General features: G+C 50.7%; 1 protein-coding gene across 1 annotated transcript in view; it reads left to right on the top strand.

Annotated features, from left to right (window-relative positions):
* Slc29a3 (solute carrier family 29 member 3) overlaps positions 1 to 24,716 on the top strand; it is a 38,999-nt gene extending 14,283 nt beyond the window's left edge. Inside the window, exons 3-6 of the mRNA XM_008836649.3 lie at positions 7,430 to 7,512; positions 14,011 to 14,237; positions 17,959 to 18,121; positions 23,772 to 24,716. Coding sequence (XP_008834871.1) covers positions 7,430 to 7,512; positions 14,011 to 14,237; positions 17,959 to 18,121; positions 23,772 to 24,423 — 1,125 coding nt within the window. The 3' untranslated portion in view covers positions 24,424 to 24,716. The remainder of the gene's footprint in view (positions 1 to 7,429; positions 7,513 to 14,010; positions 14,238 to 17,958; positions 18,122 to 23,771) is intronic.
* The last annotated feature ends 496 nt before the right edge of the window (positions 24,717 to 25,212 follow it).

Here is a 25,212-nt window from a genome sequence, read left to right as displayed (position 1 = left end):
TGGGGGGTGAGGATACAGTGGCCTCCAAAGCAGGAGAATGAGAATGAATGCTCCCTTCTGGTAGGAAGGTAAGAGGGAGTGCAGACAGGGAAGGTGGGGACACCTTGTGAAAGACCCAGGAAGGAATTGCAAAGGAAGTATGAACCAGGATAAGGGACTGGGCAAGATGTCTGGAGAAGCAAGATTTCCATGGCCTCAGAGCACCCCAGCCTGGAGATGCCCTGAGAGGTCAAGGGGCCCAAGGCTGATGAAGCCATGTGCTGCTTTCTAATGGGGATTCCCCCATCCTTAAGGGCCTGTGGTGGCTCAGTCTCTGCTTGGAACTTTTTCCAGGCTCCTCTGTCTGATTATAATTCCAGTTTTGTTCTGTCCTTAGGACCTCAACTCCCTGTCCCCCAGCCAGTATCTGGGAACCCAAGCTCCTATTTGACCCTTAGCACCGCCTCCCTAGTCCCCATGTCCCAGACCCATGACACCCCCCCCCCAATGGGGCCTTGGGAGCCCAGGAAGCCACCACTGCCCTCTGCTTACCCCTCAGCCCCTGTCCTGACTGGTGTCACCATAGGGTGAGAGTACCTCCCTCTGCATCCCCAGTCACGGAACCATGTAGCCGAAGGCACCAGCCTGCCTGGCCAACCCTTTTCGGCTGCAGCCTGCTCACCACTGCTAATTTCATGGCCCTGTGATCCAGGTAACGCTCTGCTGCCCTGAGCTGCCGCCCCCAGGCTGGAATCACTTTTCTTGCCTGCAGGAGCCCAGATGCCTCCTAGAAGTGGCCTGGAGGGGGGGGCTGGGCAAGCAGCCTGGTGAAGCTGCTAGGTTGAGGTAGCCTCCCAGGCTCCCAGGCTGCTGTAGTTCGTGACGAATGTAGGACACTCATATCAGAGGGCCCAAATGGCATTCCTGGGAGAGAAGGCTTACCTACAGCCTGTCAGAGATAAATGGGTTCATTTCAGGGCCTCCCTGCCCAGAGAAACCTCTTACCTGGACTCTGAGCCCAGAATCAGATTCTTCCAGAAGAACAGCTTAGCACGGGTCTCTCAGCATGGTGGTTCGGAGGAAGTGCTCCCCACTGGAAAATGGCCTCACATCTAATGGCCTCACATCTGGTTGGCTGGATCTTTTAAAATGCGCTTGAAGAGGGACTCTCCAGTTCCTGGTGTTCACACCAGAGTATAACAAATGCAAATAGCTCTCCTTTTGCATGGCAAATGAATCTCCTGACCCCTACCCTGGCCAGGAGTGGCCCCTTCACACTCATCTGCCATGGAGAGGCTGTTGGTACTTAGCACCCTTCGGCCAGGGTCAGTGCACAGTCTAAGGTCTGAGCCTTACCCACTCTGGGAAGCTTTGTGGGGCTGGTAAAGTTAGGGAGATGTCTGGAAGCTCACTTACTGCTGCCCACCATGCTGTCCTCTTGATTTGGTAATGTTATTGCTGTGCACTGTTAGGCTTGGAACTCCTGATCTCATGCACTCACATATGCTAGGCATGCACTGAGCATACCCCAGTTCTCTTTAAAGCAGCCTCTGCTTAGCCACTGACCATGTCTATCCATTCCTGTGGCCTGTAGAGGCAAAACTACTTTGTTTTTCTTGTTAATAGTGCTTAGACCTGTTGGCCTGTGGGACTGAGCAGGGGAAGAGAAGAAACAGTTACTGTGTTCCTTCATTCTAGTGCACCTATACACACAGGCATCACACCCCAACTGCCTTTGGGCAGGTCATTTGTGCTTCAGGTTGGGGCGGAGGGTAACATTGCCCACAGAAAGAAATATGGTTTCCATTGATGGACCCTCAGGTCCTGAGAGCTATTGGGAAGGCCTGTCCCAGCCTCTGTGGCAGTTGACACACTATGGTCCCATGATGGAGTCTGGGCTTGTGCAACTGTGGGCAGAAACTCTGTAGAGTGGCAGGTGTCTGCACCTGTCCTATGTCAGAAGGTCCTGCCACCAGCATCAGGTGTGCATCTTTGTGCAATTTCTCCCCTTTGGTTGAGTGTGGGGGTCCGTGGACAGTTGGGTATCAGTCCTCGTCTTCCACCCTTGTATGTGCCGGAACAGTTGGCCCATGAGCTTCTGGGAATTCTGTTTCTACTTCCCATGTCGCCATAGAACACTGGGGTTATGATATGTGCCACCCACTGTGCCTGACTTTACATGGGTGCTGGGGGTTTGAACTCAGGTCCTCATGGTCCTTGCTTGCATGGTAAGTGCTTTACTCACTGAGTCATCCCCGCAGTTCCAGCCTCAGGCCTCTTGTCTGTAAACTTAAATCCATTCCAGTTCTGCCTGTGTTGACAGACTGTAATAAGAACAAAGTGGTCGGAGCAAGTATGACCTCTTGGGAGCTGCAGTGTTCAGATATTCTGCACAGTTTTCATTACCCACGTGAGTCACACAGGTGCTAAGGGTGGCCTTTGCTGTCACTGCCACCGCAGACTGATACTGAGCCCCTCCAGAGCCCTAAGTCCCTGCAGGATGCAGATGGCTTGGGAGATAGTGGTCTGGCAGGGAATTAGATCAGATATCCCGGGGAGTGAACCTCTGACCCTTGCTTCCACAGAACTGGGCCTCATCTCATACTGGCTTTGGAAATTCAGAGTGGGCCTGGTACCCACATCTGATATTAGCACCCTGGTGTCATGGCTGCCTGGAATACCACCTGCCTTCCTGCCTGTGTCCTGTCCCTGAGTTATACCTGGAGTGAATGCACAGCCCTGGGCAGTATGTCAGCTCAGCAGACTCCCACTGAGGACAAGAAGTCAGCTCCCACAAAGGAACATGGCAAAATAGGGTGCTCCCCTGTTGAATTACCCCCTTCTGTCTCCACCCCACCCACCTCCTGTATCTGTGGACACACTTTCCCAATGTGTCCAGCTGCCATCCAGACAGGCCTTGCTAGAAACCCACTGGACACCCTTCTGTCTGAGCTTCCCTACACTGTGTCCCTTGTGCCACAGCTCTGGGCTTTCCCAGACCTCCACAGAGAACAGTTGGGCACTGGGGTGATTCTGCTCACCCACTCATGCTCTGCATTGCCCTGCACATGGGAAGTGGGACACCAGCAAAGGGGAGGAGCGTTAAAGAGGATACAGTGCTGTCATGATGGATGGTGGCTGCTCCACCATGGCCAAAGGCCTAGGGTGATACACACACCAGGCTTAAGTCTTCTGCCTGGGGCCAAGTGTGCCAAGGCAGAGAAGCCTGCTAAGGGAGACCTTGTCACCTGGGATGTCTTGGCCCTCCCCTTTTGCTGTGTCACCATCTTCCACCTGCTGTCCCAGGAGGCCTACTTGGGGTTTTGTCTGTGTCACTAGCCACAGGATGTGGCCCTGGGATTGGATGAAGCATTGGCCCTATCATCACACACAACCATCCCTTTGTGGGAACTGTCAGGAGTCACAATAAGGGAAAGGAAGGAAGGCAGGGACAGAGAGGAAACACAAGCTGTAGGACCTTGAAGCTGGCCACAGCTTGCTAGTAAACATGGACCATCTCCCCCAAAACCATGGGAACTGCAGTATTTCAGAACAGCTGTTGGGAAGGAGAGACAGTATAATCTGCAGGAACCTCCCTATGTCCTGCCCCTCATTGGTCAGAGCTGATTCTGGGGCATTGACCCATCATCCTTCTGGGAGAGTTACCAGGCCCTTAGCACATCCAAAGGGCCCAGCCTAGGAAGTGGGCAGTGCATAGGTCTAGTGGGCCTGGGTGGTACACACATCAAATCTAGTTTACTGAAATCAGTGCATGACTCTTGCAAAAGTCCCACTTTGCACAGAGAGATGATGAGGTGAGGCAAGAGGAACCAGTGTGTCCAGCAAGCAGGGCCTTTGTTTCCTCAAAGTCAAGTACATTAGACCCTGTGTCTGGCAGAAGGTTGAATAAAGGTCCATGATCAGCTTGCTTGTTTTCATCAAGGAACAAAGTGTAAGTTCAACTTGGAAGGCCGCAGTATTCAGAAGACGAAGACTGACAGGAGTTTAGCAATCTGAATCCCCATGGCTCCACACAGTACATGTCATCTTGAGGCTTCTGAGGCCAGAGGTCTGCTGTGACTTGGTTGGGTCTTCATGAGGTTCTCAGCTGAGGCTTACTTGGTGGGGGTTCCTGGCTCCCTCAGGTTTATGGCAGAATCCAGAACCTTGTGGCTACATAGTCAAGAGCTTCCATTTCTCATAGGAAACCACCCTCAGCAACTCGGGGTCACCTGCCATTATTTGCCACGTGGGGCTCCTCACCATGGCCTCGAAAGTCAGCCAAATAGTTACCGAGCCTAGCAAGTTGGCATTGCAACCTCCCTGGTACTGACAGGAACTCAGTCATGCACGCCTGTCACCTTTGCTCATTTTTCTTGACTGAAAGTCCACACTTGATGACTGGACTATTTACCAAGTGGGTGAATACCTGAGGTAGAGGTCATGGAACCATGTTAAAAGCCTGCCCACAAGGCCAAGCCTGTAACCCCTACTCCTTAGGAAGCTGAGGCAGTATTAAAAGTTCAAGGTCTGCCTAGACAATAGAGTAAGTTCAAAGCCAGCCTGAGCAGCTTAGTGAGGAGTTGGGTTATAGCTCAGTGATAGAGGGCTTGCCTGACATACAGGTTGAATCCGTAATACTGCACACACACACATACATGCATGCACGTACACACACACGAGAGAGAGAGAGAGAGAGAGAGAGAGAGAGAGAGAGAGAGAGAGAGAAACCATATCTTTGAATCAAGATAAAGTTTTAAAAAATAGTTGCATGCAGTCAGATGTGGTGGTACGTGACTTTTGTCCAGCTCTTGGGAGGCAGAGGCTGTGAGTTCAAGGCCAGCTTGGTTTACATAGTGAGTTCCAGGCTAGCTGGGGCTACAGGGAGACCCTGTCTCATTAAGAACAAAAAAAGAAAAAGAAAAAAAATAGTTGTATGGGATGCACTCACCTTACGTCACCATCTGCATCTCCCTGTCTATGATGGTGGGACGATAGTCCAGGCTGAGTTCATTCCCCTCATTGGCTTGTTCTCCATAAAACAGAAAAATAGGCTAAGTCAACAGGAAGGGACTGAGTTTTGTTCAGCTGTCAGTATTTAAAAAGCTTTCCAACATTAAAAGCCAGGGCCTTCCACTTGACCATCAACAAACCAGAACATTCAGTTACCTGGAAAATCCCCATCCCTAAACATCAAGAGACCAGGAGCCTTCTTGGAAAAATAGATGGCGGGGGGGCGGGGGTGCTGCCTGGAGCCAGGGGTATTCACTCCCTCTGTAGCCCTCCCCTGGCCTTTGTCCCTCACTCCCTCCTTTCCTCTGCTGCCTGCCTGGCCTCACATGGACTCAGCCACTGTGTCAGGAGGTAATTGACTGACTGTCCAGCCCAGGGCAGGCTCTGCTGAGCCCATCAGGGCAGGGACAATGAGGGGGTACCTCAGAGGCGGAAGGCTATTTCTAAGGCTCACGGCTGATGAGTTGTGATTATCATTTTAATTTCAAGTCTGCCACCACCTTATATTCAGGGTGCCCCTTCCAAAGAGCACAAAGCCCTCTGTAGCCTTCAAAGGGGACCCAAGAGGATCTATGATGCTGACCAGGAGGGTCCAAGGGCATCTGTGTCTTTCATCCTTGTTTGCAATCACATCCATCCAGAAAGGAGAAATGGGGCCCTCCTTCTGGGTCCGACTACAGCCCCATTGCCCTTTGTACCTCTCCTCATGCCCACATTCCTTCCTACTTTCTCCAAGGTGGGACCCCCTCCTGCCTGGAGCTCCTTAAGACTCATCTCTCTTCCCTCCGATTTGCCACTCAACAGTACTAATCAAAACCTAGCAGGGAAATCTGACATCTCTGTGTTTGGAGCTGTGAAAAAGCCTTCACACTCCTCCTGTTACTCTCAGTGGGACACACGCCTTCCTGAAGGACCAGAAGCACATCTTGGACTCAGTGAACCTTCCAGTTGGCAGGCTCTGAGATAGGGGCAAGTGTTTTGTGCATGCTGTTCGTTGCACTTGGCTCCTGTGATCTTGAAGTGTTTCCTCGGTTACATTGCATTGCTTAAGCATTCCAGAATGGAGTGCTCAGACTGCTTTTTGTTTGCTTAGAGTTAAATGATATAATCCATTTAAATCCCTTGTGTTTGTTATATAGTAAATGCCTAATACTTGTAAGCCTTAGAGCAGCTTATGATACATCTGGGGGACTCAAGACCAAAGCAAGGTAGTTGGCCCTTGACTTCCTTCCTTCCTTCCTTCCTTCCTTCCTTCCTTCCTTCCTTCCTTCTCCCTCTCTCCCTCCGTCCCTCCCTCTCCCTCCCTCCCTCCCTCCCTCCCTTCCTTCTTTTTCTTTTTCCCGCCCATCTTCCCTTCCTCTCTCCCTCCCTGCCCCCCTGAACCAGGGCCTGGTTTATGCTGTCACCGAGTGTCCCCTTCCCTATAACTCTCTGCAGTGTTCTATTTTGAAGACAGGTACAGCTAGGGATAATGCTCACATCGATGAGGGGACAGCTCTTGAGGTTTTGGCAAAAATATCCAGTTTGCAGACTCAGTTCTGACTCCTTGCCATTTGTGGCTGGAAGAGCCCCTGGTGCTGTTCTGGGCTCACTCAGTCTCCTCCAGACCTGAGGACAGTGCCCTCCTCTCTCCTCCTGGCCAGTCTAGGAGTTACTTTCCCTTCTGACTTTGACCTTCTGCTATAGCTCTGTGACTAGTAAGCCCTGGGCTAGAACCAAGTCCCCCTACAGGCACAGGACCTGGGATAGGTCTAAGTAGTCTGAGTAAGAGGGCAGTGGGCTGGAGAGATGGCGCAGTAGTTAACACACTGGCTATTCTTGCAGAGGACCTGGGTTCAGTTCCCAGTGTATTGACTACATATATGTAAGTGCACCTGTGCCGTGCAGGGCCCACAGAGGTCAGAAGAGGGCGTCAGATTCCCTGGAACTGGAGTTAGGAACAGTTGTTAGCCATCATGTGGGTACTGAGAATTGAGCCCAGGTCCTCTGCAAGAGTAGTCAGTGCTTTTAACTGCCAAGCTATCTCTCCAGCCCTAAAGATTTTTTAAGAGGGTAGGTTACCACAGTCTGCTAATGTGCCTGCAAGGCTGATGGGGTGGAGCTTTTCTTTTTAGTTCTTTATTGAGTCCCACCCCCCATCCAGTCTGCTGATGAGACAGGTGTAGTGGTGGGAGTATGGGCCTCCTGCAGAATAGGGACAATGTCAAAGCCTTCCCTGTGACCCCAGTACTCTGTACAACTTAGCCCTAACTGCCATTGGCTGCTGTTGGTTGAGTGACTTCAGTGAGGGTCACGTTGGAGATGGGAGTGGGACCATGTGAACCTGGGTAGACTAAGCCATGGCTTCCAGGTGTCTGGGGACAGTGGGACCTGCCCCCTACCCAGGTGCTCACCACCCTTGAGTGACCAAGCAGTCTCCTCCCTTGTGTATTCTCAGAATTACTTTGAGAGCTACCTGGCAGTCGCCTCCACTATACCCTCCCTGCTGTGTCTCATGGCCAACTTCCTGCTTATCAACAGGTAGGTCACCTCCCTTCCCTGAACTTCACACCCCGTTTCTCCATTCCCCTTTAACCCCTAGAAGTTGTCTTCTGCTTAAATGCCTCCCCCCCTCCCCAATTGGAGGCTGGCGGTTGTTGGAGCAGATGCCTGGGGTCCCCATTTAGGGGACAGTGCCTGCTTCCAACCATTCATAGAGATGTCCAGTCAGGTACCATCCTCCCTTCGAGAGGCCTTGCAACCAGGGGACTCCACGTGGATGGTGCTACAGCCCTGGAGCAAGGCCTGAGGAAGCCAGGCTTCCCACATGCTCTGAGAGCAGTCAGATGCCAAGAGCACCCACTGAACTGGCATCGTGTGGGAAACAGTCACCTTGCTACTCTGTGCTGTGCTGAGTACACCAGCTGATGGATGTGTCACTGCTTACAGTGGAACCTCATTGGTAAGGGTTGGGAAAGTTTCCTGGAAGCACTGTGGAGTAAGGAGGAACTATTTGGGAAACAAGCGAGTTAGCATAACCTATAGCCCCCACTGCCTGGCCCTTCCTGTTGTCTCAATTATGACTAGACAAAGGCAATAGTGCTGATACCTGGCCTGCATTTTCTAGATTCTGCCTCTAAGCAATAACTGTGACCTCACTGTAGTCCAGAAACCTGGGCTTCCCTTGGGCACACCTTACAGAAACCTTAGGTCACTGGTGACAAATTTCATCCACTCAGTTCTGAACACTTTGTAGTAATTCCTGTCTCTCTGGCTGAATGAGAGTCTAAGCCAGATTTGGCCTCAGCAAGTATGCTGTGATTGATTCGTGATGTCTGCTTTGGGCACAAGAGGAGAGAGCAGAGTGTACACTGTGTGCTAAGCCTGTGTAGAGCAGTATTTTTATACACATTATGGTCACTGTTGTATGATAGATTCCCAAAGCACAGTGACTTGCAACAGTAGCAGTAATTAGTTTCTCTCACTTTCCCGGAATCCTGGAGTCATAAAAGCCAGGGACAAGTTTTCATAGTGTTATTTTTACTGTACTGGATTGGTCAAGGCTGTTATAAATCCCCTTCCAATCCAGAGACATAGACCCCACTTTCCAGTGGCAAAAACGTCATAGAATGTATAGCCCTCTGAAACTCAAGTGTAGTCTGGGAGAGAGAGAAAAGTTCAGATAGGCCGTTGGATCTCGAAGCACGTGTAGTAGACTGGCCTCCCCTCTTGGCCCCCAGAACTATCCATAGTGTCCTAGCCAACAGAGACGTACCCTGGGGTGATGGCACTAGCGTTTGACCCTAGTGTTCCTTTAACCCCTCCAGCTTCTGGAAGACAGAGTGGGGGTGGTCCCAGGCAGTGCCCAGTGGGAGGAAAGAGGAGGTGACAGAGAAAAGCAAGGACAGGGGCAGATGTAGGGCTGGCCAAAACAAAAGAGAGACAAAGAAATGAGGTGGGGGGACCTGAAGGGAGATCACTAGTAGAGAACTTGTAGCTCGCTAACAGGCTAAGATAATTATAGGGAAAAGGGGGGTGGGAACCGGGGAGTTGAAAGATTCCTTTTTGGCCTAAGATTGGCTTTTGATAGGAGTGACCAGGGAGTGGTGAGCAAAAGAATGTCAGGAGATAGATAAACATGTCTCCTGGCCAGCCATTACTGGGGGCGATAGAGCTGGAGGGGCAGGGACCCAGAGAAACAAGTCACTTCAGTTCTGGAAAGCAAGTGACTTTCATTTTGGGAGTTGTCACTGTTTAGTTAGAATGGAGGAGTTTTACAAAATGGTGTGGCCCTAACTAAGGGCAGTCATGGTAGCAGGGAGCTCTGCCTCACCCTCCCTCTGCCCTCTCAGGCCTCTCATGACCTCTCTGCAAGGCCAGAATAGCTTAGGTCCCCACAAATGAGAATTCTCCCCTCTGGATCCAGGTCACCAACTGACAAGTGGGTAATGCCCGTGATTCCTCTTCATTACGTTACTATATATGTCACATTTTCCTAGTTCAGGTCACAGATATGCTGCCATGGGCCCATGTACCCTGGCACTCTCCCTCATGGCCATGGAAGCCACCTCTTGGGGACCTTGGAATGTGACCTCCAGTCAAGACAGCCTGTACTTCTAAATGGTCAGGTCCTGTAGGCACTTTAGCAACTTGAACCCTCCTGGCATCCAGCCAGCTTGAACAGCGGCCCTGTTTGAAGAGAGGAAAGCAGCCCACCTAGGTGGCCCAGCCTTAGGTCATGTGACCACTGAGTGGACTTCCTCAGCCCATCTGCCCTTGAAACCTGGGCCACCTGTCCCCATTTCCCCAGTGTTGAGCCCCCTGGGCCAGACCTCTCTGGGCATAAGGAGAGTGGTTAAGAGGGGCCTGGGCAAGGAGGGAGCTCCACAGAGAGGTGGCGACACAGGTGCCCAGACCCTAACCCTGGCCCTGGCTTGGGCTGTAGGCAGTGTTGAGGGCCACAGGGAAAACAGCTCCCCAGCCTCATTTGCTCATTCCCAGCTGCCAAGTACTGTTTGGGGCGAAGCTGTTTTGTATTTAATGTGGGAGATTGAAATGTTTCCTTCTCTCCCTCCTGGAGCACCCTGGCTTCTCTGCCTGGCTCATCCATAATCGCCAAGTGTTTTATTATGTTAAATCTGCAGCATTATAAATACGGATGAGCTGGATTTACATTTTGGAGACTTGGAAAGAAATCAGTCCCCTGGGGTGCTGAGCTCTCACTGGCAAGGAGTAGAGATGGGCAGCCCTCCCCCAGAGCTGCCCCAGCATCCTTAGAGTGGCAACCAGAGCTATCCTCTGGGCCTGCCTAATTTCTGGGGTAGAACCTGACACCAGGCCAGCCAGCACTTGCCTAGACTTCTCTAGAATCCCAGAAGCATCCATCCCAGGCTACCCTCCTTACATGGGGGGTGGGCATTGTGCCTCCTTTGGTGTCGGTGGGATTGACCTCTATGTTGTACCCAGCTCCAGAGCATTGAGAATAGCTCCCATGTGACTTCTGAGGGCCTGGAACCCTGTGCTGGCTTTGTGGGAGGGTGGTTAGGTAGGAGGGAGTAACCAGGTGGGAAGGAGCCCTCCGCAGGTAAGGCACTGAAACAGGCAGGCCAGCTCAGGTGCCTTTACTGTGTGCGCCTCATTTGCTCCCCTTTGCTCCACTCTGGGGGTTCCTGAGTAAGAAGTTCCCAATTCCCTGCAAAGCCATGGTGACCTGCAAGACTTCATCAGTATGGAGAGGTGACTGGAGACAGAGGCTGCCAGAGGTGAAGTGAGCTTGGTGGATGCCCTCTACCCTACCTACAGATTGCACCTGGAGAAAACATCTTCTGACTGATCACTCTCTGCCTTCAGCAGATCCCACAGGACTGGTTAAAACTTTCTTGCATTTGTCCCCCAATGTGCCTCCATGTGGATTTCTTCAGATTTAAAATAAGTGGGTGGCACTTTCCTATCACCTAGGCCAGCCTCTTTCTTTTTGGAGATGAGAAGAGGAGGCACAGAGAGGGTGAATATTTGCCTAAGGTCACCCAGCAAGTCCCTGGCAGAGCTGGGCAGAGTGCTGCTGGCTATGATCTTGGGGGTATGAGTGGCTCCAGATGCCATGAGGGTGGCGCCCTGAGGAACAGAGCTGAGTGCGTAGAGGCACTCTGAGCTCAGGGCCTCCAGGGCACACTGGGGTGCAGTAACTACAGCCTTTCTGGACCTTAGGGCTCCAGCCACTCCTCCTGGTCTCTCAGCAGTCCTGCCCTGCCTGAAGCCCCTGTGGAGTCTTAAGAAGATGCAGTCCAGTGCGGAGTCCTTGTGGGTGTTACAGTCTGAAATTTCCCAGAAGCAGACCCCAAACAAGAAGCTCCAGGGCATGTAGTTAACTTGGGAGGTGAAGGGGAGAGAGAGAGAGAGAGAGAGAGAGAGAGAGAGAGAGAGAAGAGAGAGCGAGAGAGAGAGAGGGAGGGAGGGAGGGAGGGAAAGAAAGAAAGAAAGAAAGAAAGAAAGAAAGAAAGAAAGAAAGAAAGAAAGAAAGCAAACCAACCATGAAAGGAGGCCTTGTCCCCCAAACCCCCATAGAGGGATCCCAGATCATTCTAGAACCTCAGGGAGCTAGAGTGGAACACCTTCGAAAAAGGAAGAAGATAGGATTGTATCTACCAATCTCGTTGGCCACTGGCTGAAGGCTGCTGTTGGGAGGTGTCAGCGGCCTGTCACTTCCAGACTAATCCTGGGCCACAGTGTTTTGGAACAGTATCTCTGGAGTTTCTGGCTGGGTTGTCCCCAGCCTGGACCCTTCACATACTCTGTTAGTGGGTACGTTCAGTAAAATGGCACACAGGAAAGGATTTACTTCCTCTTTAACTGAAAAAGTCAGGTTTGCCTTCAGGCATGATTAGATCTAGGGAATCTCCTTCCCATGGTCCCTAGTCTCTGTATCTCCATGGGGGCTCTACTCTGTGGGCATCCCCACCCCACAGAGCTGGCACCCAGCAACCAGACACACTCTCCAAGAGATCAGCTCTCCAGTGACGTCTGTAGGACCACCCCGGGATGGCTGTCTGGCCTGTGTGGGCCACATGTAGACCCCTGGCTGGTATCTAAGAGCACTGATAAACCTCGATCACCTGACCTGGTCACATTCCTGTTGTTTAAGGCTGGGCAGGTGTGGGTGGTTATGACCCACCACCTCCACAGGATAAATTGTCCAGGAGGAACACTGTCCCAGAGGAGGGATGCTAGCAGACAAGCTCACAGGCCCACTGTCACCCCTTTGAGGATCAAGGCCTGGCTTGTGGGGTGCATGAGGCCTTTGCAGACTTGGGCTCTGCCTGTCTCCAGCTCAAATTTACACTCAGCCAGAGTCCTGAGAACCTGAGAAGGTATTCTCTCTCTCTCTCTCTCTCTCTCTCTCTCTCTCTCTCCTTCCTCTCCTCTCTCCTCTCCCCCTCTTTGGCTCAGCCGTGCCCGACAGTGCTGCTGGCCCTCCTGCTGGAATACCGGACACCAGGGTGAACTGAGTCCTGCTCCTTTGGATTATGCCCCACACTCACCTGGAAGTACTTGGCACAGTGGTTCCTGTGTGCAGGACATCAGAACATAGGGGCAGACTAGCCTGGTCTCAGCTTACCTAGGTTCCCATCCTGGCTCCCACAGATTCCCTCTGTGACCTTGAACTGTTCTTCCCCTTCCAAAGGAGAGGCTGCCCCATTCTCCCTCCAGCCCCTCCCAGGATCCAGAGAGTGGCATCAGCCTGGGACTGATCATGCTATGAAAACACCCTTTGTTCCCTCCATGCAAATCACTTCACACTTACTAACATACACAGATCTGTATTTTCCTACCTCTCAAGTTTGTCTTTAAAAAAAAAAAATCTATATATCTAATCTGGCTTTTCTCTTAGCCCTCATTTTTCCACTGGTTAGTGAGAAACTGAAATAAACATCCAATCAAACTTAAAGCTTAGTCTAAGCTGATGGTTTGAACAGCCTTAAGGTGGTGGTCTCTCTTCCTAGGGTAGAAAGTGCACAGCCACCTTTGAGGGCTCCCATCCCTGCCTTCCTTGGGCAGGTGAGGATTGAACAGAGTGCTTGGCTAGGGTGCAGGATGTGTGGAGCTCTTGGACTGGGTTGTCTGAGTGTGGCCTCAGCAGCTGCCATCCCTGCTAAGACCATCGCCCCTCTCAACTCCTGACCATCCCAGAGAGCGCTTCTGAGAGCCCTTCCTGGGCTCACAACTGAGTGACCTTGAGCCAGCTCCTGGCCTTCTCTGATACAGAGGAAGAGCTCCCTTATGGAGCTGTAGTGGGAGGTGAGCAAGGTGGAGTGTGACGATGACCTGGCACAAACCAAGCGGTGTGTGGTCATGATGACAATGATAATGATTATTCTCCTCCCCCCACCCCTCTGCCAGATTTGGAGAAAGAAGTCAGAAATGATTGTACAGTTTAAAATTTATTTTTATTTTATGTGTATGAGTGTTCTACCTGCATGTATGCAAATGTACCCATGTCATATAATGCCCACGGAGATCAGAAGAGGCCATCAGATCCCCTGAAACTGGAGTTATGGATGGTTGTTAGCCACCATGTGGGTGCTGGGAATCAAACCTGAGTCCTCTAGAAGAGCAACCAGTGCTCTTAACCACTGAGCCATCTCCCCAGCCCCAGTTATATAGTCTAAACTCAGGAGGGTATTGCTGTGGCAGGAGGAGTGGCCTCTTGCCTGGGCTCCTGGCCTTGAGCCACACAGGTTGGTAACAAGCAGCAGTGAGCCAGGCGGGCCCCACTGTTGGTGCTGCACACAGCTTCCTGGAGCCTCTCCACTCTCCACTGGTCAGTCAAGCAGCTCCCCTTGTGCAGAAGTGGAAACCAGGACCCCCCGAGTCTCTTCCCCATGTCATAGGCAGGCAGGAATCATGACCAGGCCTACTAATGGCAGAGTGCGCAGTCTCTGGATGAGCTTTCCCCTTTCACTTAGACATCTCAGTAGCCTGACCCATGCAGAGTCCAGAGGGGAATCTAATCACCTCTCCCTGATTCCGGTCCTCACCCAGAGTCCAGGTGCATGTCCGAGTCCTGGCCTCGCTGACTGTCTCACTGATCATCTTTGTGGTGATGATTGTGCTGGTGAAGGTGGACACTTCCTCCTGGACCCGAGGCTTCTTCAGTGTCACCATCGTGTGCATGGCTATCGTCAGCAGCTCCTCCACTGTCTTCAACAGCAGTGTGTATGGCTTGACGGGCTCCTTCCCCATGAGGAATGCGCAGGCGCTAATATCAGGTGAGACCTGGCCTAGCTCAGCTTTACCTCAGCTATGGGAGGGAGCCACAGTGGTCTTTCCAGGAAAGGAAAGGTGTCCTGGGTCCATCTTGTTTTCCTAGTGTCACCAAACAAACCAGCCCATACTTGGTGGCTTAGAGCTCTTCATCCTACTTACTGCTCTACAACTTGCACAGGAGTAGAAGAAACAGCGAGCTCTCCACTGCCCTGTGGGGTGACAGCAGGTGTGGCTGGATTGGGGACTGGGGCCTCTGGCTCTCCACATGGGCCTCACTGTGGCTGCCTGGGCTAGCTAGGGGCATGGTACCCAGGTCACACTCAGAGTAAGCATCACTGAAGACCCAGGCAGTGCTTCATTTTGATACAGCTACAGAAGTCATGTGGGCACGTCCTCCACAGCTGTTAGCTCACCTAGACTCCAGATGAGTCTCTGTGGCTCTGCAGAAGTGTGGAAGCCCTACAGGAAGAAGAGTGGGCAGGAGGGAGATACGATTGCAGCCCTTGTGGAGACCCTCGATGCCTTCACAACTCCATTTCTGAAAGCAGCCTTCCTTTCTTTCCTTCCCTCCTGTCCTGTCTGCTCTCTCCCTTGCCCTCTTCCCTTCCATTAGCCTTTCCTTCCCCCTTCCTCCCTGCCTCCTTTTCTATCTTTCCTCCTTTCTAGTTTTATGGAGGCTCCACTCGGTGCTGGGGACTCAAAGATCAACAAGACTGTGTCCCTCAGAACCAATACCTATTGAATAGACTCCTGGGTCCCCTGGACCATGGCATCCTGTGGCTTGCTCAGGCCTGACTTGGGGCACCCCTCTAACTGAAGTCTGGAAGCTGATGCTTAGCCTGTTCCCGGAACCTTGGCAGTTTTGCCTCTCGCCCAAATGGCCCCACAAGGTAAACAGCTTAGTCAGTTAGCATCTGCTTTATCTGAAGACCACCATCCCCTAAAGTGAGCCTGGAGGCTCTACTGCTCTGTGTCCCCATGTGTCTCTGGTGTGCAGAGGATGGCTTTAAACACTTGCCTACCCGAGAAGAATTGCACAACACACAAGCACTGTGTCTATTAGTTAATATGCCAGGTAAAAGTAAGATGTAGCAGGGATGACACGTACCTTGACAAGCGCATATCCCCTCCCCACTCCATACCAGTGCCAGACATCACTAATAGATCCCTATCTTTCCTCCTGAGCCTCTAAATCCCTCTCAAGCCAGCACTTGAGGCAATTACTCCCGATGGATCAGAGTCTAGATGTGAGCTCCTGTTTGTCATTTTTGATATAGGATTAGGCTTCAGTTCTATCCTGGGAAACCCTTGGGCCTAAAATAAAATGAAAATGAACTTGTCATTGAGTTTCCTGAGTACAGTCAGCACGCCCTGGCATTGCTTTAAGAAAGGCATGTCTTTGCCCAGCAGAACGGCCATCAAACGTTAATCCCTCTGCTGGCCTCAGAAAAAAGCTCTTATCCCTCATCTCCCTCTGTGCTGTCAGAGTTTTCAATATAGCTTCAGTTTGGCTGGCCCCCTTTCCAAGGGCAAGTGGCTCTTCAGTCCATCATGCACTTGCAGATCTCTAGAGAAGACAGTCTTCTGGGAATTCTTCAGAAAGTCCATTTTTGGAAACAGTGAATGGGGGACACTGTATGTAGTGGCATGTACCTATAACCCCACCATTTCACAACTGAGGCAAGAGGATTTTGAGTTCCAGGCCAGCCTGGGCCACGTAATGACTATATCTCAAGGAAATAAAGGAGGGTGGGGCTGGAGATGGCTCAGCAATTAAAAGTACTAGTTGCCCTTCCAGAGGACCCTGGTTCAGTTCCTAGCACCATGTGAAAGCTAACAACCGTCTGTAACTCCATCTCCAGGGGATCTGACCCCCTCTCCTGGCCTTCACAGGCATTGCATGACAGGAGTGCACTTGCATACATGCAGGCAAAACACTCATACACATAAAATAAAAATAAATCAAAAATAAAATTTATAAAAACAAAGAAATAAAAAAGGGTGGGTGAATTTAGGTCTTCTACTTCAGCATTCATTACCCTGGACCCTCCATCCTTGTCACAGCTATGTGTGACCCTCACAGACACCTGTCAGGCACCCTGGACCAGCTGAGGTAACCTGATCTCCCAGAGACCCCAGCCTCCTTTGCTTTTTGTCTGGAGGAACCCATCTGTGAATTCTGCTCATGTTGGCATCTGAGGAACAATTCATTTGTTTTGAGATGGTGTTATTTCAAAGCCCTCATTTGCATGTATTTCCATAACTGATGAGATAGTGGGAGTCATGAAGGATGAGCTCCCGGAGGCCCAGTTTGTGGCTGCCGATAATATTGTAGATTCTGCGCAAGTTGGAAGGGAGAGGGGCTCAGTCGGCAGTGCCGTTAAGATCTCTTCCTCAGGCAGCCACCAAACGGCTCGCTGAGCTAACCCTACATCTCTCCCAGAGCACCCAGGTGGGGATGGCAGCTTCACGGAAGTGGGAGCCCCCCTGGCAAAGGGTTTACCTCATTGCCGCTGCTTTGATGTGGGGAAAGGACAGAAATAGCCAAGTAGCTAATTGAGGATCAGAAGATTTATTTGGTGTTTGGCTCTTCTCTGTGTCAGACTCTGCTTAACATGTAATAATCCCTTTAATCTTCAGAGCAGTCCTTGGGGTGGGTACTGGGAGCACCAAACTCATAGATGAGCAAACAGGCAGAGAGAGGTCAAGGGGCTTGCCGAAGACCACACAGCTGGAAGTTGCAGAGGGGAGATAGGATTAGGAGTCTAGCATGGGTAACCTGAGTCACTCTGCTCATTTGCCTTCTCTCAAGTCTTGTGCTCTGGCTCCACCCAGGCAGCAGGACCTACTGTGGTGGACAGGGCCTCCTCTGTCCCTACTCTGCCACAATCAACAGTGGGCAAAACGGTGCCAGTGAGAGTCCCCCATCGACATCAGAGCAGATCATGCCTGTGTGGACTGGTTTGCCCTGCGCTGTTTGCTGTCAGCCTCATTGGGTCAGCAAGCTCCTCCCACCAGCCAGCTAGTCACCACACTATCCTGAGTGGCCTGTCTTTGTCCTTTTCCACTTCACTGTGGTCTCATGGGATGGAGAGGACAAGTGTCACCCCATCTTCCAGGCAGGCAGAGCAGGGAGAGGCAGGACTTCCTCAGTCCAACCTTCTGGCTCCTGGCCAGCACATGGTGACTCTCCAGTGGCTATGAGGGGGCCAAAGAAAAGAGAGACACTCCTCCCCGCCTCATAGCCCATGTGACAGTGATTAAGGAAGACCATCTCGTACAGCCTTCAGAGCAATATGCCAGCCAGGGTTGTTCCCATTTTACAGTTGAGCAAACTTGCTTAGAGATGCCCCCAGGGTCACAGCTAGCATGGGGCACAGATAAAGTCACATGTGTATCATTTGGTTCCTGTGATCAGTCCTCTAGGTCATCTGCCTGGCATGGGAAAGGTTTTGGGCAGCAATAAGAGGCATAGTGGCAAAATGGTCACATGGGTAAGATGTCACAGCCCCTGGCAAGGAGAGGGGGCCAGAGCAGGAATGTGGAGCAGCCCCTTGAACCATCTGCACCATCTGTGCTGGAATTCAGGCTGTGAGACCCACACCTGCTCAGGTTAGGACTCTGAACCTATGGTATTTTCAGCACAGGGAGGTTTTGCTTCTGAGGCTGTGCTCCTCCCTGTGCCCACCCTGATGTCTCCTGGTACCCTCTTGCTCTCTGCAGGAGGAGCCATGGGAGGGACCGTCAGTGCTGTGGCCTCGCTGGTGGATCTGGCAGCATCCAGTGACGTTCGGGACAGTGCCCTGGCCTTCTTTCTCACCGCAGCTGTTTTCCTTGGGCTCTGTGTGGGGCTCTACCTGCTGCTGCCCCGGCTGGAGTATGCCAGGTGAGGTCTGGCTCGGTCCTTCCTTCCATCTTCTACCTTCCAGTCATCTGGTTAGAGCATAGGTCCCTGTTCTTGTCAGCTGCCTGTCCCCCTGCACTGTGAGTTGTAAGATGGCTGAAGCTTGTGTGAATGTTGTTCCTGGGTCCTGCAGTTGCTTAGCAAATTGGCCTTGATGGCAAAAGCTGGCTTTGGTCACACCCTAAGAAAGCACAGCCTGCAAGCTTGGGGACAGGAAAGGTGTTAGAAGTGGAAACAGGCCAGAGTATTAAAGAGCAATGTTCTAGTTGCTGAATGAACCCCACACTCCCCACCCTTGCTCCAGCAATGGGCTCAGCCTCACTAAGTATGTCGAATCTTACTTATGCATCCACCCACACTCTTGTCTCTCTTATAAGGTTGCTATCACTTGTTTATATTTCCATGTGCAAAGTAAGAAACCAGGAGTCAGAGCCACCTGGCTGCTCTCTAACTCCCACAGCGGGCGGGTGGCGGGAGGAAGAGGGGACAGCATGGGACAGGGCTCTAAGCCTCTACAGTCTTTTGTTTGTTTTGTTTGGGGAGTTTTTGTTTTTGTTTTATTGAGACAAGGTCTCCCTGTAGTCCCAGCTGTCCTGGAACTCACTATGTAGACCAGGCTGCCATTCTCACAGAGATCTGCCTGCCTCTGCCTCCCTAGTGCTAGAATTAAAGGCCATGCCTGGCTCTGTTTTTTGTTGTTTGAGATGGGATCTCACTATGCAGCCCCAGGTGGGCCTGAAATTCGTTATGTAGACCAGGCTGGCCTCAAACCCAGAGATCTGTCTGGCTCTGCCTCCTGCCTTCAGGCCTTTACTTTCAATAGCTGTGGAACCCCTGGTCTGTCTCTCTCAAGAGGCCTCTCAATTTCTGCCCTTGTCTTTCTTGCTTCTTGCTGCTCTTTGAAAATCCAAAGGGGGGTAGGGTAGGGGGATGGAGGTGGGGGGTGGGCGCTGGAGAGATGGCTCGGCGGTTAAGAGTCCTTACTGACTGCTCTTGCAGAGGACCCGGCCAGGTTTGATTCCCAGGGTCCACAAGGTGGCTAACAACCACCCATAACTCCAGTTCCAGAAGATCACTTGCACATATGCAGGCAATACACTCATACACATAAAATAAAAATCATAAATAAAGTATATATATTTAAGAAAAGAAGAGAATCCAAACTGGGCCTGGGGATATAGCTCTTTGATAGAGTGCTGGCCTCAAGTGCACAAAGCCCTGGGTTTGATCCCCAGGACCACATACACCAGGCATGACAGTATATGCCATCCTAGCACTTGGTAGCGAAGACTTGGAGGGTTAGAAACTCAAGGTCATCCTCGGCTATACATCGAATTTGTGGCCAGCCTGGAATACAGGAGAACTCTCAAAAACCAAAACAAAAATAAAGAAAAGAAACTCCAGGCTGACTCTCTCTTGCGCTCCTGTCATAGCATGCTCTTAGCCATATCTGCTGTGACTAAGTGGGCCGTCCCCACCTTGTAGGGGAGGACACTGAGACCAGTCTAAGGCTGGGAGGCCGACCCATGATCTGCATGGAGAACTAGCAGGGCTGGGGGAGCCTGAGCTGTATTTTGTCCTTTTCCTTCAGAAAAATGATTCGTGGGGTGCAGCTGAGCTAAGCGTGTGGCATGTGTATTTTTGTTTGTATTTATGATAACTTGGACATCGGGGAGCTAACAGCCATGCCCTCGGGTGATCCTCCTGGTGACATTTGACCTTAGCGCTCTTTCTGGAGTGGCATCTTTCCTTGTTTCACCCTTCTGTCCCTAAAAGGGGCGGCCCCTTGTGAGTCCTCATTGCCCTGACTTTAGCAGACCCCAGTATTACCTGGGGAGTAGATGTCAGTTCATCTGGGCAGGCTGGTGGCCTTCCAGCTAAGCACTGAGTCTCCCGCATCCTCCACCAGCATCTGCACATTAAACCTCTGCTAAGAGTCTGGGTTTGCAGAAACTCATGCCCTGCTAGAGCTCATGGAAGGCCGGGCTCAAGGGGGCTGCGTAGACTGTATCTCACTTCAAAAGAGTGCCCCCTGAGAACGTGGAACTTGGAAGTTGGAAGAATCACTAGACCGTGACATCTACGTGACTAACTCCAGGCAGAGAGCTGTTACTGGGTAGAGGGACATGGTTCTGTTCCCTTCCCTAAGGGGAGGCTGTGAAATGAGACTGAGGGAGGCCCAGGCACCTGCCCAGTGTCACACAGGAAAATGTCTCCCATGACTGGCACAGCTGCTCTCTGCTATCAGCAGGGGAATGGAGGACACTAGCTGGGGCTTCCAGACTGCTTGACTCTGTAAAACCACCATCTTACAAAGGAGAGACTGAGGCCCAGAGAGGGGCGTGTCTAACTTGAAATCACACAAGGAAGCAGAGACAAGGCTGAAGCCAGACCCAGATGTCACCACATACTGTCCCCATCCCTGCCCCTACATGCACACCAAGCCTCCTGCTCAACCATGTAAGTACAGTCCGCCTTTGCCTTCTCTTCTATAGCTGAGGCCTAGAGAGGTTGAGGGGCAAGGTCACCCAGCAAGGCAAAGTACCCCAAACAGAAAGTAAAGTGATTGATGATATTAGTTGTTGAGGATGTGCAGGCAGGACACTTACATAGCCAGTGAACAAACATCGTGAGTACACAGTGTGGTCAGAGTTGTAGAAGAAAGAAACACACACTGTCATGGAGAGCAACAGGCTGCTTTCCTGGGGGTGGGCAAGAGACAGGGCAGAGACGTGGGACTTTCTATTTGGAGAGCAGGGTTTTGTTGTTTGTTGTTTGTGTTTGTTATTGTTGTTTGTGTGTGTGTGTGTGTGTGTGTGTGTGTGTGTACTATAGCATGCTTGTGGAGATCAGAGGAAAACTTGCAGGACTCGGTTCTCTCCCACCATGTGGGTTTCGGAGGTAGAACTTGGGTTGTCAGGCTTGGCAGTAAGCACTTTTACTTGCTTACCTCTGCTTGTATTTGATTTTTCTTTATCTTTGAGTCATCTTGCCAACCCTCTATCCTCTATCCTCTATCTATGCACAATTTACAGGTGCAAACATTTTAATTCAGCTATCTCTTCTAGAAACTTACCCTGCCAAAATACTAGGAATGTGTACACAGGTGTATGTGTAGGTTATATGTTGCCCTATAACTTACAGTGTCGAAAAACTGGAACCAACCCAAGTGCCCATGTGTAGGGAGCAGTTAGAGTGGGTCTGTTGTCTAAACTGTGATGCAGCAACACAGTCGAGGAATGTAGAGCCACAGGTCTCTGTGATAGGACGGCTGCAGATTGGTGTTGTTCGAGTGTGATGGGTGTGCATTTACAAATGATGGTATACATGACTTGGGCTGTTGCATGTTATTTGTGTAAAGTATTCAAACATTATGACAGAGGTCCATCAGAGCTCTAGCTGGGTCCTATTTTTGCTTCAGAAATATAACAATATGTGAATGTATATGTGTGTGTTTGTATGTGTGGTTTGTGATATGTGTGTATGCATATATGTACTGTGTATATGTATACACGTGTGGTGTATGTCTGTGTGTGGTGGGTATATTCTAAACTGTGATGCAGCAACACAGTCGAGGAATGTAGAGCCACAGGTCTCTGTGATAGGACGGCTGCAGATTGGTGTTGTTCGAGTGTGATGGGTGTGCATTTACAAATGATGGTATACATGACTTGGGCTGTTGCATGTTATTTGTGTAAAGTATTCAAACATTATGACAGAGGTCCATCAGAGCTCTAGCTGGGTCCTATTTTTGCTTCAGAAATATAACAATATGTGAATGTATATGTGTGTGTTTGTATGTGTGGTTTGTGATATGTGTGTATGCATATATGTACTGTGTATATGTATACACATGTGTGGTGTATGTCTGTGTGTGGTGGGTATATATGTGTATGTGGTATGTATGCATGTATGTGTGTGTATATGTGTGTGATGAACGTATGTGTATATAGTATATGTATGTGTATGATAAATGTATGTGTATATATGTATGTATTTATGCATGTACGTGGTGTGTATATGATGCGTGTTTGGTGTATGTGTGTGTATGCATGTATGTGAGTGTATGTGGTGAGTATATGTGTGTTTATGGTGTGTGTGCATGTGATATGTATGTGTGTTTATGGTGCATGTATATGCATGTGTGTGGTGTGTGTATATGCATTTATGATGTGCGTATATGTGAGTATGCATTGTGGTTTTGATACGAATGAATGCTGTCTGCCTCTTGCTCATGGTCATGCCCCGGAGTGGGATCCAAGGTATGAGGCAGGTCTTGTCTTTCCACGGTATCATTTCTACTCTCTTATTTCAGGTCATCACGTTAAGCATGTACTGCCCTTGTAATTTACAAATTGTAGAAATGTGTATGTATGTGTGTGTCTGTAGCTCAGATTGCCCTCAAACTCACAATCTTCTCAAGTCTCCCAGGGCTGATGTCACAGTCCTGTGCTTCACATCCAGCTTCATTTTTTTTTGTATTTCCCTGGTTTCCTTTCTCCTCCTCCTCCTTTATTTTTCTTTTCTTTCTTATCTTCCTTCCTTTCTTTTCTTTCTTTTTTTCTTTCCTTTTTGAGACAGAGTCTCATGTAGCTCAGGCTAGCCTCAACTCACTGTGTAGCTAAGAATGAGCTTGAACTTATCCTCCGGCCTCCACCTCCCAGGTGCCGGGATTGTAGGTATTTGCTACCTTACCTAGTTTATGCCATGCTGGGGATCAAACCCAGGGCTTCTCGCGCGCTAGGCAAGTACACTATCAACTGAGCTACATCCCTAGCTGTAATTGTATCTTCTTCAAATGTCTCTAGGGTATTCTTTGGAAATATATGGAATGTCTCAGGGTTTTATTTTTGGTGTTTCGGGTTTTTGCTTGTTTTCAGGGGGATAGGCTTTCACTCTGTAGCCCAGACTGTCCTGAAACTATGTAGCCCACATTGGCTTCAACTCACTATGTAGCCATGGATGACTTAAACTTCTGATCCTCTGTCCTCTATTTCCCAAATACTGGGCTTATGGGTACAAGCTACCATGTCTGGTTTATGTGGCGCTGGTGGTCCAACCTGGGGCCTTGGGTATGCTAGGCAAGTACTCTACCAACTGAGATACATCCCCAGGAGTGCTTCCCACCTTATTTATTTTTTTTTTTTAGGGCAAGGTGTCATTGTATAGCCCAAGCTAACCTCACACTGGAGTCTTCTGCCTCAGCCTCCTGAGTATCAGGATTACAGATAGGCCTGAGTGACCACACCTTGCTTACATTTTATATTTCTGAATATTACTTTTATCTGAACATCCTCCTTCTGACACAAAATAAAGACAGGTGATCCAGTCCAGGGTCTCCACTTGCTATGGTCATCAGGGCTGGTTTCCTCTGCTTCTGACTCAGGGACTAGAGTCTAGCCTGGCAGGCTGGCTAAGGATAGCCCAGGCCTTCTCTAGCCCCCTGCGCCCCTCACATGATGTCACAAGATCCTGGGCTGGTAGGTCCTCAGGGCTCAGGCTTTGCCTCCTGGGCCTCTGGTTGTGCTCTGAATACCCACAGCGTCTATGAAGACCTTGAGTTTGCCCCTCTGTATCCTTGGGGTGGCCAACTCCTAGTTGTCCCACTGACCACATCACTGCCCTTCTGCAGGTACTACATGAGGCCAGTTGGTCCAGCCCACATGTTTTCTGGTGAAGAAGAGCCATCACAGGACACCCTGGGGATCCCTTCAGTAACCCCCAGGTCCAGAGTGGCACACACACCACCCCTTGGACCCATCCTAAAGAAGACAGCTGGCCTTGGCTTCTGCACCATCTTCCTCTACCTCGTCACTGCCCTCATCTTCCCTGCCATTTCCACCAACATCCAGTCCATGCACAAGAGCCATTCTCCGTGGACCACCAAGTTCTTTGTGCCCCTCACCGTCTTCCTCCTTTACAACTTTGCTGACCTCTGTGGCCGCCAGATCACAGCCTGGATCCAGATGCCAGGTCCTAGGAGCAAGGTGCTCCCAGGACTGGTGCTCCTGCGCATCTGTTTCGTGCCCCTCTTTCTGCTCTGTAACTACCAGCCTCGCTCACACCTGACTGTGGTACTCTTCCAGTCTGACATCTACCCTGTGCTGTTCACCTGCCTGCTGGGGCTGAGCAATGGCTATCTCAGCACATTGGTGCTCATCTATGGGCCCAAGATTGTGCCCCGGGAGCTGGCTGAGGCCACAGGTGTGGTAATGTCATTCTACATGGCTGTGGGCTTGATGCTAGGCTCAGCATTCGCGGCCCTGTTAGAGCACTTCATCTAGGAGGGTGCCAAGGACATGGGTACTGTGTGAGACTTGAGCCCCTGGGAGGGTGCAGGACAAGCTGCTCAGATGGTATAGAGGGAAGGGCTGGTATCTCCCTTGGTACAAAGCAGAGGCCACTTGGGCTTCCCTTCTCTCAGGGAGCTTGTGACCCATGTTCATGCCCCTCCTGGGCAAAGAGGCATTCCAGACACAGCCAGGCACGGTGGCTCACAGTTCTTATTCCAGCACTTGAGAGGCTGAGGCAGGAGGAGTGCTGTGAGTTCTAGGTCAGCCTGGGCTACAGAGTGAGACCCTGTCTCAAAAAAATGAGAAAAACCGAGACATTCTAAATACTCCAGAGAATACTCTTAAGATACTTGAAGAAGACTCAGTTATAGCTGGGGATGTGACTCTATTGATAGAGTGCTTACCTAGCATGCTTGAAGCTCTGGGTTCAATCCCTAGGACCACATAAACTGGGCATGATAGCAAAGGTCTGTGATCCCAGTACATGGAAGGGGAGACAGGAAGATCAGAAGTTTAAGGTCATCCTTAGCTACATAGTTAGGGAGTTTGAGGCCAACCTGAGCTATCTGATACTGTCCCCCCAAAAAGAGGGGCTGGAGACAGTGTCTCAGCAGTTAAGACACTGGCTGTTCTTCCAGGAGACCCGGGTTCCGTTCCTGGCACATACATGGTGTCTAACGACCATCTGTACCTCCAGATCCAGGGGATCATATGCCCTCTTCTCACCTCTGTGGGCATTGCACAACACAGGTGTACAAGTGAAGCACTCATACACATAAA

This window comes from Nannospalax galili, unplaced genomic scaffold (assembly GCF_000622305.1).
Source record: "Nannospalax galili isolate Female #2095 unplaced genomic scaffold, S.galili_v1.0 scaffold1437, whole genome shotgun sequence".
NCBI lineage: Eukaryota > Metazoa > Chordata > Mammalia > Rodentia > Spalacidae > Nannospalax > Nannospalax galili.
The sequence above is the reverse complement of the archived record's forward strand: the minus strand, read 5'-3'. Positions and strand labels throughout refer to the sequence as shown.